A 16,739-nucleotide genomic window follows, 5' to 3' on the forward strand; every position below is an offset into this window, starting at 1 on the left:
TCAACCCCCGATCAAATCCTAGACTGAGACTAGTCCGGAATGCCGATACAACGTCCACCATTAAGGGAAGTGAGGAAATCAACTTTCAGTCGATATTCTGAGAAATGGCAGGTTGAAAGATACATTTGTTTAGTAATATATCATAGAGAGCGTTACATGTTGGGGCATTAAGCAAAACAAGAAAGAAAAGGTATAAGTTATACAGAAACATATCAAAGGAATGGAAATGAAGGAAAAACAACAAGTCAATGCAAATGATACCAAAATAAACAAAGTCAAACGCATGGGATATAGACATGATGCTACAGATGGTTAATATTTGCGAGTCGCCAACGTCCTAATATCGTAAAGGAATGAGCGGTCCGGCTCGGTGAAGGTGTCCTGTCGCGACAAGGTACTCTTCCAGCCCTTCATTTCTGAATGATGCCGTGTTTCTGCCTCGCGACACTTTTGTACAAAGTGTCCGTCGATATCACACACCATCGACGCTCTTGAAAAGCGCTCGCTATCAGCTTCCGATGCAGCTCGTGCACGACAACGTCCGGAGGTTGGAGCCGAGGCCACCGAAGATCCATTGACACTCGATGCTGCCATGGACGTCTCTGAGACAGAAATAACGGCTTTGATGGTACCACCCTTGGTTTCCCATCCATCACCCTCTTCTTCATCGTCCGCCAGGTTAGCGAACACATCCGGCTCCTCGTCTTCAGGCGGTAATGTTGATATCCAACACATACGTGCTGGATCAAATATCATGTTTCCCACTATCCGCGCACCTGAAGCATACGAAGGGGCGGGGGACCCAAGGGATGAGCCGGTAAGATGTGTAATGAGAGCTGGTCGCGTGAAGGCAACGTCAAAGTCCTTCAAGACTTGCTCGTTTCCTTCCCACCGAAGAGTCTGAGGGTTCCATTTCATGTCACCAACAACTAAATTTATGTTAGAGGTGAGGAACAGCACAAAAACCGAAAATCAACGAACCTTTAGGCGCACTCGTGCCGCCCAAATTCCGTATTAGGGTAGGCTTCTTGGGTTCAGTTGAAGGCGTCAAGTTTTTCCGTTTTTTCTTGGGAGACTGGGGCTTCTGAGCTAATTCGGATCTGCTCCGACGCTTTGACAATGAAGCAAACGCAGAAGGTGCAGTGGAATCTGACAAAGAAAATATTATCAGCGAAAAAGCGCTGAACCAAGAAATGCACAACTTACCCGACGGTTCACGGCGTCCCTTTTTACGAATAGCGCTCTTATCTGCGAGCTTCGTCGGCGAGAAGCTGGCGGCGGCAATGCGGTTTCCGTAACCTTTAGGTTGAACACGAAAGCGACTCTCTTTATCCCGATCAGTGGGCAAGTCTGCAATCGCGTCAAGCTCAGTCCCATCTCCATAAACGCATTGACGCTTTGGTTTGCGGAGCACCTTGGGGACTAACTGTGGCGGTATTGTCCGAGTTGACTTGGACAGGTTAGACGGAGGCCGTGCGGGAGCGGGCGATGATGTCCGGAAGGGTGACTGAGCTCTCGGAGACGGTGAGCGGCCAAATAAGGCAGAGAGCGCAGGACGCGACTTGAGGCGCCCTATGGTGGGTATGGTTAGACGAAGCGCGGCAGTGCTAGAGGAAGGTGTGGAAGGGCGCGTAGGTGGCACCTCGTAATCCCGGCACTGACTCGTGGATGCCTTGTGAGATTTGGCACGCGACGCAGCTGTCGATTCTCCGTAGCGCGTGCCTTTAGGTGCAGGTGATGAGGGTGCAGACGCTTGGGCGCCTGATTCCATAAGAGAAGACAGAGATGCCTTCCTCGCTAACCTTCTCACGGGCGTGGCGGCGGCGGCAGGGGCAAGGCCTGTGTGAGACTTCTGACCTCGTAGACTGCCAGTTTTCACAGGCAGTGTTGATGATGGCTTAGGGGAAAATGACTGAAAAGTTTGTGTCCTTGCCGGGGTTTGGAGTGGAGGTGAAGGGGAGAGCCTTAGCTTCTGAAGTTGCCGTGCAGAAGAAACTGGAGGATGATTGACGGGAGACTTGGCACGATTCACTCGTGATGGCAGCCTCGGTGCCTTTTGAAGGAGCAAGCTGCTGCTTCGGTTGGCCGACCGCAGTAACGGCGAGCGCTGAGGCTTCAGCAGGCGACTAGGACTGAAATCGACATTATCGTCAATGACTAGTCCCATTTCAAAATCATCATCTGGATCAGGACTAGCCACCTTGACTTGGTTATCCATCATGACCGCCGTTTTCTTCTTGTTCAGGATCGAGGTGAAGTGGCGTCGGCCTAAATCCGCAGGGATGATGAGGCCTTCAAGGTCTCCTTCATCGTCATCGTCCTCTTCTGTTTCCGTTCCTGGAGTAGACACAGAAGAGGTAGAGTTGGACGATGGAGAAGTATCGGCAAATCCTAGAGTAGAGTAGGCGTCCGAGGACTGCGAGGATGTAGTTTGGTCTTTGTCTCCCCATTCTAGCGAAGTTTTGGAGGCGCGGTGGTTGAGAGTCAAGGGCGCTAATGAAAGCCGGGTGATGCCAGAAGGAAGTGAGAATGCATCTTCGAAGTCATTTTCGTCGGACAACCGTGTGGGCGGGACGACGGGCTTCGGTTTGGGCACAGCAGCAAATTTGATTGTCGATGCACCCTCTTCATCGTCATCATTGTCGTCGTCATCATCGTCGAAGTCCTGTAACGACGACAGCGGTCGTATGATACGCATCTGCGTGGAAGTCCCAGAGGGATCAGGGTGGGAAGGAAACGGACAATGGATTTGGGCGCCTCCAGTATGTCCAAGATCCATTTCTAGGTCCCAATCCTCATCTTCTTCATCTTTGCTGACAGTATGTATTGATTGACCTTCCGGAAGATCAAAGTCTGCGTCAGGCCATTCTTCTTGGGCGGCGGCGGCGGTTGGAGCGGGAATCGTGGACATGGTAGAAGGGAATGGGGATAGATATGTGTCGCGCGTTATGCTACAGTGATCCAACAAGCAAAATGAGGGCGGTAAACCGAGTCGTGGAGGGGATAGAAGAGGTTAATGGAGCATGGGAAAACGGAAGTAAAAGGTCGCAGCGGGCGGATGGGATAAGATTAGGGCGCCAAAGAAGAAACTGAAGATACTGATGGCAGATAATCGTAGGAATTTGATGAAAGCTGAAAACGTGAGAGCAGGATACTAGCGAAAGTATCGAGCTCGTTGTGAAAGGCGGTGAAGAACGATGCGTGACGGAGATAACCAGTGTTACGATGAGTCACGATTCCAACTTACGTCAGCGCCACATCTAGAGTTGAAGCTCCGATGATGTAAGTATTCAGTCCCAGACGGCCCGGGTCGGGTCTAGCCGGCCCCAGCTTTCTGTGCTCGAAGTATCTCGAATAAATTGGCCATTTCCTTCTTGATGTTCTTCCGATTCTTGGAAATCAACTGGAGCGCGGTTTCCCAATGAGCTGGTCTCCCCGGGTGATATCGCTATTCAGGCATGTGCAACCCATGTTGACCTGCCCGAAATAGCTCGCAGTCCACGGATTGCCAGTTGATATGTTTTCCAACGCAGACAGACTACAATGTTGTTATCTTCTATGGTCACAATCAAGCGTGTGAATAATCTAGCAGTCATACGGTCTATGCTTGCCGTCTTGGGATCTTCTCCGCCTCATTTACTAGGGCTTTCTGTGGATCAAGTTCTGGATATCATTCACGCGACGTACTGCAGGCATTTTCCAACGACTCCACTCGGTCACTGTTTTTCCGATGTACTTATCGCAGAGGTCGAACAGATATCATGGATGCCATTTCTTTACTAACAAACCACTGTCGACATTATGAAAATGCGCTTCCAATGTTCAGATTGCCGCTCATGTACGCATGCTGGTCCATTCGATCAGACAAAAAACATTTACCGCGCTCAGCTTCTTCGGCGATGAAGTATCGTACTTAATCCGAGCAACCGCGTGGATTCTATTTACCAAGAATAGGTCAAGCTATCAGTAGTCGCGAAGCGTTGTTGACGACTACGCAGTGTGAGTGATATTCTCCGTTACCTCTGAATGGAAGAAATATCTCTTCATCTTGGAGCAGAAAACAGCATCCGCGGGCGTATGACTTACGCAGCACAATCCCTTGTACTGCTCGTCGCCCTCTCAATCGCTTATCGTTGTGCACATTGCTCCTTGTCATTATTTTCACATTGGGAATAGCAACAGCATCTGGTTCCTCGCAGGAGCATGCTTTTTGTGCCTCACCTTCTGCAATTCTTCTCCATCAATGCTTATACTACCTCAGCATCTGATTAGCGACCGTGTGCAGGTGCCACAGTCGTTAATGTTCGTGGTGATTTATTTTTATCCCTTAGCTACCTAACACACGGGGGACACGACTTCAGAACTCCTTAAAAGCCATGGATTCTCTCATCAAGAAGGCAGCATTCCCAGCGAACGCACAGTCATCCACCAATGGCTCTCGCATTTTGGATCCTCGTCGCCTCTCCTCTCTTGTGCAGCGCACTTCCATCTACTACACCTCGTGTAGGCGTTAGTATCCCCCTGTTAAAGCGCACACCGCAGCTCGCCGTTGATGGTGTTGTCGACCGTGATTTCCTCAATGCGCAGGTCACCAAGGTTCACAAGTATGTCAATACGCCATATTCCGCCCCACATCGACTAATTGCACCGTTTCACAGTAAAGTCGCGCGGGGTTTCGCCGCATACGAGAGGAACACAGGAAAAGCGCACCCTAGCAACACGAAGCATATTACTCGACGAAGCACTGGAGCTGATGCATTGCAAGATGATTCCCAAGTTCTTTGGCAAGGCACCGTTCAGGTTGGAACCCCCGCTGTGAAATTCACTGGTAAGAACCAAGATACGAGTACGCCACAAGTATGCTAACTACTTGATGGGTATCAGTGGATTTTGACACTGGTGAGCCAACAACTTCGTATTTGTCTCCATAACGGCATTCGCTAATATCTTCTTGAAAAGGCAGTAGCGATTTCTTCCTCCCTGGCCCCAATTGCGACTCAAGCTGTGACGGGCATACGATCTACGATACCTCGAGCAGTTCCACAGCTAAAAACCAGAACCAGAAATTTAGCTTGTCCTATGGGGATGGTTCGACTGTAGAGGGGGACGTCTTCACCGACACGTTCACGATCGCAGGGTTAAAGGTCAGTACCCCCGTTCTTCGTTTCCCATTTGAATCGCCTAGGTTTACATGCTCGGCAGGCTACCCAACAAGCCATCGGTGCGGCAACAACCTACTCCTCCGGCTTCTCCGCTAGCAACTTCCAGCCGGATGGCCTCGTTGGAATGGCCTTTAAACAAATATCCGAGTTCGGCGATGATCCTCTGTTCCAAACCCTTGTCAGTCAAGGCGTAACGACTTCGCCAGAATTTGCGTTCAAGCTCAGCACCTCCGGTGCAGAGTTGTTCTTGGGTGGCGTCAACCAGGATAAGTACACAGGTTCATTCACCACCAGTCAAGTCTCCAATACTGTATGTTCTCTCCTATTCAATTCGGTGTTTGACGTCAGGATTGACACGCGATGGTAGGGTTTTTGGCAGATCAGCATGGATTCCGCAGATGTTGGCGGAGAAGCCGTGGTCGAGAACTTGTCTGCTATCATTGATACCGGAACCACGTTGATTGTCGGAGACACACAGAGCGTCTCTGAGTTTTATGGCTCCATCAGTGGCTCTAAAGATGCTTCACAGACAGTAGGCAATGGCTTCTTCACCGGTAACTTGCTTATTGTTACTTTCGTTATTATTGCGTCGTCTGACCTATTCGCGCGTTCTAGTTCCTTGCGATAGCATTCCCGATATCAGTTTAACCTTTGGTGGAAAGGCATTCTCGATCAGTGCAGATACTTTCAATCTAGGCCAAGTTGAGCAGGGTTCATCTGATTGTGTTGGCGGCATTGTTGGTCAAGACGTTGGAGGTAGGCAATTTTTATCAGCTTGAGCCTCTAATGCCTAAAGTCCCTTTTCAGATGCCTGGATTGTGGGAGATGTTTTCCTCCAGAACGTATACACCTGTGAGTCGTCTGATTCTAATTGTGACGCCTTTTCTGATGATGTCGAAGCATTCAACGTTGAGGACGAAACAGTGGGATTTGCGAACCTCGCGTAAATTGGTAGAAGGAGAAATAGCTGGTAGTATCTATGAAGTATATTGTACAACTCTATACCAAGTTATTTAAAAGTTGTTCGTCGTTTGGAGATATGGAAAACGCACCGTGATGATGTAGAGTCGGTTCCCAGCTCCCACGGCGGAAGAAGAATAGAACCGACTTCAGTCGCCTTCTACTTTTTTTGAGTACGTACGCGAGGATCGCCGCGCTCGCTCCTTTTTTTCAACTTTTCTTGTCGTTTACTGATTGCAGGTTCTTCCTCAGGGACGTCATTCGCGCCGGCCGCTGCTGCTCTTCCCAGAAGTAGCGGAGAAATAGCGGATGTCCACAGTTTGAATATAGCATATAACGGAATCTGATTTGAATAGTTAAAAAAGCGAAAGATATGCGGTACGAGATGAGAGGCGCACCACCATGTATAACCACCAAAACCATTCACCAAAAGCGCCGCTTCCGACCTGGCATGCCCCTACCGTATGTTCAACTACGTGTCACAAGAAAGAAGAGCAGAATGAAAGACTTGCATGTTATGTATACCACATCAAAACACCACTCGGTTACGCCAGGCTGACTGAGATCTTCACCATATGACATGAGCGTGCCGGTCGTTGGATCCCGCCTGGTCGTCCCAATTTTTATGAGGTAGTTGGAGAGAAAGAATCCCGGAAAGAACGTTGCGATATATAGACCTAGCGAAGTTTTTGACGGAGGCAAAGAACTCCTTCTGAACAGGAAACGCAAAACGAAAGAGAGGATGGTTGGAAGGAATAAGCCGATTCGTAGCTGCTTGACTGTGATTTCATTTTGGCTGGCTTAATACGCAGTTAGGACAGAAACAAAGGGTAGAAGGCAAAAAAAGGGTACCGATTCGTTTTGCAGAGGCGTTGGCCATGGCTGCCACGAAGGAAGACGGAAAGAAGCCGTGTTATGATCGTGCCGGTGTTGGCCGTTCGTTGCCTTCTGAGGGTAAGTACTCTAAAAAGGCATGGTTCAACGCGTGTCTTGAACAGTAGAAGAAATTTGCAGCACATGTCTTGAAGCAGCAATGTGTACGAATACTCCCGGAAGCGACTCTGTGCGAATTAACAAATTTCTCAGCCTCACTGGTGGAGGATTTTATTATTACAACTACTGATGCGATGCTATGCGACGATGCTTTGTCTCACTAGCGGACGTCCGACTCCACAACTTGGCGTCGAGTAATTGGCAATCAAGAGCCCTGAAAATTTAGGTTACGGGACTGGTGGCCGGTTATCAGCTCATCGTACAAAGTTCAAGCGGAAGTACAGCCCGGCATTTCCCCGACGCGAAGGCCGGAACCAGTTGTAACAGAAATTAGACAACGGGAGTGCTCCGTGAAACAGACATAAGTAAACAGGCCTTTCTTTGTCGAGCCTAGCTCGACTCGTTAATTAGCACAGCATATATATGTACACCTGTCCAAGAAGCCTTTACTCATGATGGTCACAAAGTACTCAGTAATGAATTCCATCCGGTGCACCACCGTATTGCCATCGTTCCGATATATTATTTCAGCTTAACGGAACCGATATTTTTATTTCCGGGGTAAAGAGTCCTCCCTTCTATCCCCCACATCCCTCTGTTATGGCATTACATGCACAGATATTCTGTATCCGATTGCATAAGATATTATAATACGCAGCGCTCGAGATGCCGATCGAGCCAGCAGTTCGAGGCGCAGTTACCCCTACCGATGGCTCGGCGTCTATTGTACGTTGGGCGGAATATATGAATACGGCAACAGATGAGACAAACGGACAAAAGAAGGGCCAGGAGCGGGAGGAACTTGATAAGAAGGCAGGAAAGAATAATAATAATGGAATTACGCGATTGTCATTGTCGCCACGTGGGATCCCAAAAGGGGAAGCAGACCAAAAAAGGATCTCGCTGTTGAGGCGGAACACTCGACCTAACCTTCACGACCTGCGACGATTTCTCTTTCTCTACTTTATCTTCTAACGAGTCGACCGGATTTTCTGCGATGAAGTCTATCAGGAAGTCCCTCAATGGGCACAAGGACTCAGTTCGCAACCACATTTCAACCCCCATCCCACTGCCCTCAGTATCCAAGCCCCCTACCTCTATTATGCCACCCCAGAAGGTCATCAAGGCCATCTCGCCGTACAGACCGCAGGCACCACAGGAGCTGGCTTTCCAGAAGGGAGATTTCTTCTACGTGTCGGGCGACCAGGGGTCTTGGTATGAGGCACATAACCCTGTTACTGGTGCTCGTGGACTTGTTCCAAAGACGATGTTTGAGGAATTTCACAAGACTTCTTCAATGTACGTTTCTCTGTTTTCCATCGATTTATAGCTCATATCGGTACTAGGCACTCCAGTCCTCCCACTTCTGCTCCGGAAGCTGTATCACCATCGAGCACTTTGCCAGCCCCCAGCAAGATGAAACCGTCAAAAACATTCTATGCTGTCGTCCTACATGACTTTGAAGCCGAGCGTGCTGATGAACTTGATGCTAAGCAAAACGACAACATTACTGTCGTTGCACAGTCTAATCGCGAATGGTTTGTCGCCAAACCCATCGGTCGCCTGGGTCGTCCAGGCCTTATACCCGTCTCCTTCGTCCGGATCCATGATCCAGCCACTGGATTGCCGGTTCCCGATGTTAACGCACTCATGGACGGTGGAGAGCTGCCTAAAGTCGAAGACTGGAAGCGTGCCATGTTTAATTACAAACAAAACAGCATCTCTCTGGGTGTCATCGACTCGCCCAATAACCGTGAATCTGTTCCCAACAGTCCATTTGTCACCCACGCTCCGCCACCCACTAATCCCCTACCCAATGATCCCGATACCTACGCCCAAGGCCTACCGCCTCATCAGCAGCCTCAACCCTACACCGACGAGCAACCACAGGAGCCGGAGTGCCTCCCTGAAGGTATTCTCCTTTCTGCGGATGTAGTCTCGTTTCACTATGAAATGGACGAGTATTGGTTCCGAATCGATGCCATCTTCCAACCGTACGCTCCTTTAGGAGAGAAGCAGCTTCCACCGGCAAAACACTTGATTCTATTTCGGATATACAACGACTTTTATGACTTCCAAGTCTCTTTGCTGAACTCTTTTCCACAAGAAGCAGGTCGCGAAGAGCCTAATTCGCGAATATTGCCCTTCATGCCCGGGCCTGCCACAAGTGTCGATGACACTCTCACGGCGACTCGGAGAGCTGAATTGGATGACTACTTGCACCGCCTTTGCAGTTTGAGCAATGATGGCGCAAAATACATCCTGGAACACCGTGTTGTCAGGGAGTTCTTGGCACTTAAGCCCGGTGACGTCGAACAACCGGCGGAAGCGAGAGTTGGAGAGGTTGAGGCGTTGATAAACAACGATTTGTCGAGGGAAATTGAGGAATACGGAAGCGAAGTCCGTGATACACTCGGTCAGATGCGGATAGATGAATATGGCGACAAGAGTGATGGATCAGATTATGAGGATGAGGGGTATGCTCCCTCTCCGCCGCGCCAGGCTCAGGAGCAGCACTCATACGAGCGACATCCGTATGGTCCTTCCAATGGTCACCGACCGGCCGACGAAACGAACCTACGCCTACATGCCCATGCCTCAGAATCACCATCAACAGACCCAGTCCTCGTCCTCACTGAATCGTGCACCATCCCCATATGCCTCCAACTCGCGGTCAAACTCCCCCGTTCCCGATCGCAGTCACTCTCCTCAATATAGTCAGTCGCGGTGGAATTCAACCACCTCGCACCATGCTTCTGCGTCAACATCTTCCTTGCGGAATTCCCAGGCGGGCACCGGTACGCGCTCCAGATCACACTCTACGACGACGACGCCGGCGATCTCCCACACGAACCCTCAGACTGCGTTCGTGAAGATCAAGATTTATGACCAGCATTCAGAGGATCTGATTGCGATACGAGTGCATCCCAAGGTGACCCGCGCGGAATTGATGGATAAGGTACAGACTCGGTTGGGCGCAGGTGTTGCGGATCTGCAATACCGAGACAGTATGACAAACCAGTTTGTGTGGTTACAGGACGATCTGCAGCTGAGGGCTTGGATAGAAGGGACGGACAAGCATGTTCTATACGCTGGTTAGCCGGTGCTGGGTGAACGGTAACTGTCACGAGACTTTGTATGCCCTCCTCATTTGCTTCTTTTCTCTAAGTTCTTTGTCTTTTTGCTCCTTTTTATTTCCTTCGATTTCTTGTATTTCTCTTGAACTATAGGTATACGTGTAATATGGCTACATTGACTAGGGCTATTACTTTGTTCTCTGTTATGATTCGGTAACTTTGTTGTGGATCACAGCACAAATGTAGGATGTTTTTGTATCCATCTAAATGTAACAGAGATGTGATTTTTCTTACACTTTAGCACTACTTACACTGCGCCTTTTTGCGACTTTAGCACCTAAGCTGTCGTGGATGATGTCATCACTGACATGTGACTTTCGAGCGGCCAGAGTCGGTCGTCGCCGTATTCGGCCTTGACATCGAACAACAATGGTCTCGCTACTCCGAACTCTGCGCAGTGCGCGCCGGGTAGGCTTGAAGGAATGGTGGAGGCAGATGCAGTACATTGGCGATGCCAAATCTGGCACATATATCGGCAAGGACCAGTAAGCTACCTCTCAGTACCGGGACCAGGAAGGGCGCTGACGATGGCATGCAGGTTTGGAAACAGGTACTACGAGAACAGGAACGCGGAGGAGGAAATTCCTGGTGTGCCGAACTTATTTTCGAGCATGTGAATGTTGCACGCTGACACGCCAGACAGGTCGTCACCGATGGGTAGACTATGCTCAAGTACGCTGGCCGTCATTTCTAGTTAACAAGCCGCTGATTGTGTTCTGCAGCACTTTTACCAAGCATCACAAGTACCTCCCGAATGGCATTCGTGGATCCAGCACATCCGGAAGGATCCCCCGACTCAGGATTCTATCATGCAGAGCTCGAGGCAGCCATGGCAGCAGGTGGGTGCAGCTGGAAGGTGACGCATTGATTCGTTAACGATGAACCTTACTAGGAATGGACCGAAACCTTAACTGGAACCCGTGGAGCGTACAAACCGTACAACACCGCCGCTCCCAAGATAAATGCTTGGGAACCCAAAGTGACCTCCCGTGGTTAAATTCATTCCGTATCAAGAAAGCAATTTTACATTCTATTTTTTGAGCAAACCTTCTACCACGTATTCTGCCAATGCCATACAGCTGGTCAAACCGGGGCTTTCAATACCCAGAAGACTGATCATAGGGTTTTTCGCACTCCCATCCGACCTGATCACGAAATCCCGGAAGCCACTGCTTGGCGGGGCAATTTTAGGTCTGATTCCAACGTAGTCTGTTTGCATTCCCTCGAGAGATACCCCCGGTAAGTAGCGAGTGACGGCACTGTGCATCTCTGCCAGCCTTGAGCTATCTGGGACGAGATGTTGTCTCCAAAAGTCAACTTCTTCATCAGGTCCGGGAGAAAGCCATTCAAGGTCTGGTCCAAAGCGTACTTTGCCCTGCAAATCGATAGTAAGATGAGTGCCTAAGGAGTGGAAGGCGTGTGCGTTGGGACCTGTCTCTGGACATGGGTATATGAGGTGGGAGATTCCAGTGACGCCCGGGCCATTATACGATGCATATGAGCCTCGTGCAAAATACATTGGTATATGCTGTTGGGGTGGGAGTATGGAGTTGAGTATGAATGGAGCCGAGAGACCTGCTGCATCGACAAGGGTATGCGCCAGAATGGCATCAGGTTCTTGTGCATCACCGGTTAGCGTCTGTACGACCCAGCCGTCTTCTACTGGGTCGACCCGAATGATTTGGGTAGAATAGACCGAATCCGTGATATCCGATTCGAAACTTTCCATGAGCGTGTGAGAGTCTACGATTCCGGTCTCGGGACACCAGAGTGCGGCTGCTATATCTGGAGATATGTTCGGTTCCATGGAACGAGCTGCGTCACCACTAATGAGTTCGGTGGGCAGGACAGGTCCATGTTCATGGAAATATGGAGGTGGCTTGAGATTCCGGGCTTTGGTATGAAGGTTTTCGATGTACGGTAGCTGGTTATCATGCGCAACGACTATCTTCCCGGTCTTACGATGGGGTATGTGGTGGGAATTGCAATAATTGTAGAGCAGCTGTCTGCCGCGTAGGCAAAAACGCGTTTTGAGAGAATCCGGGGGATAATAGAGACCTGAGATACTTTAGAGGTATCCTGGCAGATTCGACCGCAATTATTCACCAGAATGTATTACTTCCGAGTTTCGAGAACTACGGTAAGGCCGTTAGGGCAACGCTAGTGCATTTCCACAGAGTCGGACTCGCCTGGTTTCTTCGCCTGGGCGTTCATGCCTCTCTACGAGGTAAGTTGTCTTCGAGGGAAGGCTGCGGCACAGATGGCGCGCTATTGCTAACCCTACGACGCCTGAGTTTCCTTCAGTGTGCGTATCACTGATAATTGGTCATATATCTTGCCTCCCCCTACCACAAGGTGATCCACGGAAAATTCAGGCGCCTGGTAGACATGAGAATGAAACTCTTCCACAGCCAAGCAAAAATACCTTGAACTTGAATCTTGCATTGGTATTTAGTGCCGCGGTGATTCCCCGTACTGAACTCATCGCAAGTGAATGTTTGATTTCAAATATGTTCTCCCACATTCGGAAGGGATAGTGACTTTCCGATCCGTGCCGAGTCGCTTGTCGAAGTAGTGATACTACTCATGCTACGTGCAAGGAAATTATACAGATATGTTTACCAACATTCAGAGAACACTGAAGCTGTTCGTGGAGAAGAAAAAAAATTAGCACTTGTATCCAAACCCCTAACACCTCAAGCTGATACCAAATAAGTCACAACACTGACCTGAATTTTCAGAACTTCGTCACGTCCATCTCGCGCGTCCAATTCCGAGTATGGCCATGGCAGTATGTTTCCGTTTCTGTATTTTTTTTTTCTTCACGAACTTGATAATTCCTGCAGTCGTCGTGTTCCCGTGCTATCCGCCTTTCCCTTCCGCGCTCCCGGTCAGTTCCCTTTTCTCGATACCGTCCTTGCCTCATAGTTTCGTTGCTAGACATTCAATACTCTCCACTTCGCGAAGATGTCTGGCGACAGCTACAGAACCGGCCAAGTCTACCCCACCACTACCACCGTCGACTTCCAAGGACGCAACGATAAACCGCATCGTCGATGACATTTCCGGTTTGACCCTCCTACAAGCTGCTGATCTTGTTACTCTCCTCAAGGTGCGTCAGAACGCTACTTTCAACTTTTGCTGGTTTTTAAGGACATTGTAGTCGCGCCTCAATATCCAAGAAATTGCCATGCCAGCCGCGGCGCCTGCAGCAACAGCAGCGCCCACGGCTGCCGCTGATGAACCCGAAGCAGAGAAGCCCAAGGAGAAGACTGTGTTTAACGTCAAGCTCGAGTCATTCGATGCTGGGTCCAAGCCAAAGGTCATTCGGGAGGTCAAGGCACTGGTGCCAAATCTTACTCTCATAGACGTGCGTCCTCGAATTTTTTCCGTATCCAAATGCTTAACGACGCATCTCTTTCAGGCAAAGAAATTCGTAGAATCACTACCCAAGGTGCTCAAGGAGAACTTGCCAAAGGAGGAGGCGGAAAAACTCAAAGCGACGTTCGAGGCTCTGGGCTCAGTCGTCACCTTGGATTAAAACTACTCTCCAGCTCAGGGAATCTATACAATCATATAATCACAAAATTGCGCGTCCGTCTCATTCATGAGATACAATGAGGTTGATATATATATGTCAACGCGAATAAAGCACCTTGGCCTAAAAGGTCAAGAAAAATGAGGAATCATGATCACTCTTCCGAGAGATAGCGATACTCGAAGCGGAAATCGCTCTTCTTCCTTTGACACCATGACCCTTCCCAGTCAAAGTACACGTAGACTCCTTGTTCATACTCTTCCGTTATAGCTTGGGGTTCGGAGTGTCGTTGGAACCAAGTCAGATACTTGACATGGAATCGCCATGACTGACGCTTCAGTTCCTTAGCCGCAAGATATCTGGCGATAATGTCAGTGATGGACACTCAGAAAAGAAGCTAACCTCACTGTTGATATGTCCCTGGGAGGAAGTAGAACACGTAAAACAGCGTCTCCACATCTAGCTGCGAAAATATGGCAGGAGTACTCAGCAGAGGATGCGGTGTCTGGGGGTAATACGACGCTGTCTGGTAAGGTGTTCTTGGGACATAGTATTTAGGTCTGGCAAAAAATATATATATCAACATAGTAAAGCAAAGGACATCATAGCATACTTCTCAGTGTCCTGTGGCTGAGGCATGCTTGAATAACCACCCTCGAGCATCTTGTGCACGTTATCATTGTTCGGCACACGCAGAGCTGCAGGTGACATGAGCCGGCGGGGGCAAAGATATCAAAGCATCACGCACCTTTCTGCTTCACACTCTCAAACGACACTACTAAATCTGAAAGGGAGCCAGGGAAGGCACCCGGAGCGGCCGATGGCCTGTGTTGCTGTTGCGCAGAGACTGTCTCGGCCGGGACTTTGACGCCAGGAGGAAACTGCGGTGCTTTCGCTTGTGAAGGCAAAGGTGACGAACCAGACATCGAGGGTCCAGGCGCTTGTTGAACCTGCTGCGGCAGAGGTGAAGGTTGTGCTTGCGTCTGCGCTGAGCCATTAGCGGTCTGGTCAGAGGAGACTGCTAGTGCATGCTAGAGACATGTTAATATTAAAGTATGAATAAAAAGTCAGGTCTATACCGATGCGCTGGGTGACTGGGCAGCCGCCTTGGATTCAGACGCGGACTCTATCGACAACGTTAGATATTCAAGCCTGACAAACGATTTGAACACACCTATTCGCGTCGCTAACATCCTTTGAGGCGAAGATGTGGCTGCAGGGCCGTCAATTGAACTTGGTACGGCTTCTGACACCGCCGGCGATTCCTGACTGGAATAGAATGACCCATCGGGCTGCTGTGAAGCAGCGGATGATAACATGGGGCTCGTTACAGATGGATGCGTCAAGCTTGGTGACGATAGAGTAGCCTGTTCCGAGTGCGATGATATTGGAGGAACGGCCGACAACGGAGGAACATTTGATGTTGGAGGCGGCACTACTGTCGTCGCTGGCGCTGATGGCGGCGGAGGTAGTGGTGCTACTGCAGCCGCAGCAGCTGTTGCATACCGTATGGGCGGTAGTGTAGCTACCGGCCGAGGTGTAGGCAAGCCCGCCTTCACTATACTCGACATAGGCTGCTGAGCAAAATTCGGATTTGGAGGTGGAGGCTTTGCTACTGGAAGAATTCAGATGATGAAAGTGTAGATCCAAAGTATGCATACTGTCCACAGATTGTTCTACGAACAGAACGTTTCAGCTGACATGCCAATGAAGCATTGTAAACAACTTACTCCGTAGCTGTATTGTCGACTTCTTTAATATTGGACTTTCGTGTTGTTTGCTGCTTGCGACGCTTTCCTCATCGTATTTCTTCGGCGTTCTTGGCGGTAGGTCCACTGCGACGTTTCTAAACCAAGTGCCCAAGATAGATGTTAACTTGTAACATTACCTTCGCTGTGTCCATCTGATTCGTCGCTGTCGTCGTCATCGCCCGCAGGCAGACCGAATTTCTCTTCCTCTTCGTCTAGATTGAGTTCGTCATATATGCCCTCATCTTCATCGAAGTCTTCTTCCTGTATACATTGTTCCATTTCAAAACTGACAAAGACAAACGCGACCCAACGAACCGTATTGCTTTCCACGAAATATGACACATCTTCATGAAGCTCTGCGACTTTCTCTGTTGTCAGGGATCCGTTCTGTAGGAGCCGTAAAACAAGCTCCAGCCGACTGACGTGCCATTTCCGTCGTTCATTTAGATGCTCGAGCTCCTCCAAGCGACCAGCAGTTGACGATGCTTTCCCTCTCTTTTTACCTGCGCCTTGCAGAGCCTCGATCTCTGCCTCCGCCTGCTCAATTTGCATCTGAAGCTCTTCGACTTTGCCTTGTAGCCATAAGGTCTCCTCTTCCTTCTCCTGTTCCTTAGGGTCCAGCTTCGCGGCTTGTATGAGACCAATTGTAGAGAACGCTTTCGTCTTCATCTCTTTCTCGCAGGCTTTGAATTTTTCCATTTGCTAAGGGGCATGGTGGCATCAGCATGATGAAGTACTAAGATCTTAAACGACGCGGTATTCTCGTTTCCATTACGAGGAAGAAGAACACACGGAAAAATAGATGTAATGCAAGGAATTGCTCACCGTTTCAATCAACTTCCGGTTCTCCAATAGCTGTGACTTGTCTTTAATGTCGTTGCTGGCCACCCAAGTCTTGATCTGGTCCCGTAGCCGCTGCAACTTCTTTATCTGCGTCTTGAGGTCCATTTCGAGCTTCTCCTTCTGAGTCTGGTTTGTCGAGGCCTGCATCTTCTCGTATATACTCTCGAAGAGGTCGACACCTTCGGAGACCTTTTTCAAGGTGCGGTCGATTTCGGCTGAGATAAAATTAGCATACACACTATTTTATGGCAGAAATATAGCCACTTTGAAGTTTCCGTGCCGCCATGGCGAACACACGCGAATATCCTGAGCTGTGCGAGTTGTACGGGTGGTCAAGCTAGGTGAAAGAAGGTAA

General features: G+C 49.4%; 8 protein-coding genes across 8 annotated transcripts; 4 read left to right on the top strand and 4 right to left on the bottom strand.

Moving 5' to 3' along the window:
• On the bottom strand, positions 1 to 3,077 carry EV420DRAFT_437214 (uncharacterized protein). The gene is made up of 3 exons (XM_060482120.1): positions 1,207 to 3,077; positions 982 to 1,149; positions 1 to 929 (listed from the first exon to the last, which is right to left on the bottom strand). Exons 1-3 carry the CDS (start codon positions 2,909 to 2,911, stop codon positions 313 to 315), a joined length of 2,490 nt encoding a protein of 829 aa, XP_060338239.1. The 5' UTR covers positions 2,912 to 3,077; the 3' UTR covers positions 1 to 312.
• Positions 3,078 to 4,136: 1,059 nt separating this feature from the next.
• EV420DRAFT_437449 (acid protease) lies at positions 4,137 to 6,170 on the top strand. The gene is made up of 9 exons (XM_060482122.1): positions 4,137 to 4,604; positions 4,659 to 4,828; positions 4,885 to 4,899; positions 4,960 to 5,144; positions 5,203 to 5,472; positions 5,530 to 5,716; positions 5,778 to 5,918; positions 5,970 to 6,014; positions 6,063 to 6,170. Exons 1-9 carry the CDS (start codon positions 4,432 to 4,434, stop codon positions 6,107 to 6,109), a joined length of 1,233 nt encoding a protein of 410 aa, XP_060338240.1. The 5' UTR covers positions 4,137 to 4,431; the 3' UTR covers positions 6,110 to 6,170.
• Positions 6,162 to 7,002, bottom strand: EV420DRAFT_1685022 (uncharacterized protein; the record flags this gene model as incomplete). Its single annotated transcript, XM_060479271.1, has 4 exons — positions 6,162 to 6,465; positions 6,521 to 6,579; positions 6,659 to 6,922; positions 6,975 to 7,002. 4 exons carry the CDS (start codon positions 7,000 to 7,002, stop codon positions 6,283 to 6,285), a joined length of 534 nt encoding a protein of 177 aa, XP_060338241.1. The 3' UTR covers positions 6,162 to 6,282.
• A 977-nt stretch (positions 7,003 to 7,979) lies between these two features.
• On the top strand, positions 7,980 to 10,605 carry EV420DRAFT_1502138 (uncharacterized protein). Its single transcript, XM_060471102.1, has 3 exons — positions 7,980 to 8,414; positions 8,462 to 9,757; positions 9,816 to 10,605. Exons 1-3 carry the CDS (start codon positions 8,113 to 8,115, stop codon positions 10,213 to 10,215), a joined length of 1,998 nt encoding a protein of 665 aa, XP_060338242.1. The 5' UTR covers positions 7,980 to 8,112; the 3' UTR covers positions 10,216 to 10,605.
• A 16-nt stretch (positions 10,606 to 10,621) lies between these two features.
• Positions 10,622 to 11,249, top strand: EV420DRAFT_1259074 (NADH ubiquinone oxidoreductase subunit NDUFA12-domain-containing protein; the record flags this gene model as incomplete). The annotated part of the gene is made up of 5 exons (XM_060466933.1): positions 10,622 to 10,737; positions 10,791 to 10,840; positions 10,896 to 10,924; positions 10,975 to 11,091; positions 11,145 to 11,249. 5 exons carry the CDS (start codon positions 10,622 to 10,624, stop codon positions 11,247 to 11,249), a joined length of 417 nt encoding a protein of 138 aa, XP_060338243.1.
• A 33-nt stretch (positions 11,250 to 11,282) lies between these two features.
• On the bottom strand, positions 11,283 to 12,737 carry EV420DRAFT_1616721 (NAD dehydrogenase; the record flags this gene model as incomplete). The annotated part of the gene is made up of 5 exons (XM_060475151.1): positions 11,283 to 12,310; positions 12,359 to 12,387; positions 12,442 to 12,541; positions 12,592 to 12,631; positions 12,678 to 12,737. The coding sequence occupies 5 exons, from the start codon at positions 12,735 to 12,737 to the stop codon at positions 11,283 to 11,285; spliced, it is 1,257 nt and encodes a 418-aa protein (XP_060338244.1).
• Positions 12,738 to 12,987: 250 nt separating this feature from the next.
• Positions 12,988 to 13,841, top strand: EV420DRAFT_1502144 (ribosomal protein L7/L12 C-terminal domain-containing protein). The gene is made up of 5 exons (XM_060471103.1): positions 12,988 to 13,043; positions 13,099 to 13,142; positions 13,193 to 13,364; positions 13,416 to 13,622; positions 13,677 to 13,841. Exons 1-5 carry the CDS (start codon positions 13,032 to 13,034, stop codon positions 13,791 to 13,793), a joined length of 552 nt encoding a protein of 183 aa, XP_060338245.1. The 5' UTR covers positions 12,988 to 13,031; the 3' UTR covers positions 13,794 to 13,841.
• EV420DRAFT_1502152 (Not1 N-terminal domain, CCR4-Not complex component-domain-containing protein) lies at positions 13,842 to 16,737 on the bottom strand. The gene is made up of 12 exons (XM_060471104.1): positions 16,649 to 16,737; positions 16,367 to 16,599; positions 15,857 to 16,243; positions 15,679 to 15,802; positions 15,521 to 15,625; positions 15,452 to 15,466; positions 14,965 to 15,405; positions 14,870 to 14,916; positions 14,539 to 14,821; positions 14,404 to 14,488; positions 14,198 to 14,350; positions 13,842 to 14,149 (listed from the first exon to the last, which is right to left on the bottom strand). The coding sequence occupies exons 1-12, from the start codon at positions 16,668 to 16,670 to the stop codon at positions 13,945 to 13,947; spliced, it is 2,100 nt and encodes a 699-aa protein (XP_060338246.1). The 5' UTR covers positions 16,671 to 16,737; the 3' UTR covers positions 13,842 to 13,944.
• Positions 16,738 to 16,739: the final 2 nt, after the last annotated feature.

Source organism: Desarmillaria tabescens (assembly GCF_030435595.1).
Source record: "Desarmillaria tabescens strain CCBAS 213 chromosome Unknown EV420scaffold_2, whole genome shotgun sequence".
NCBI lineage: Eukaryota > Fungi > Basidiomycota > Agaricomycetes > Agaricales > Physalacriaceae > Desarmillaria > Desarmillaria tabescens.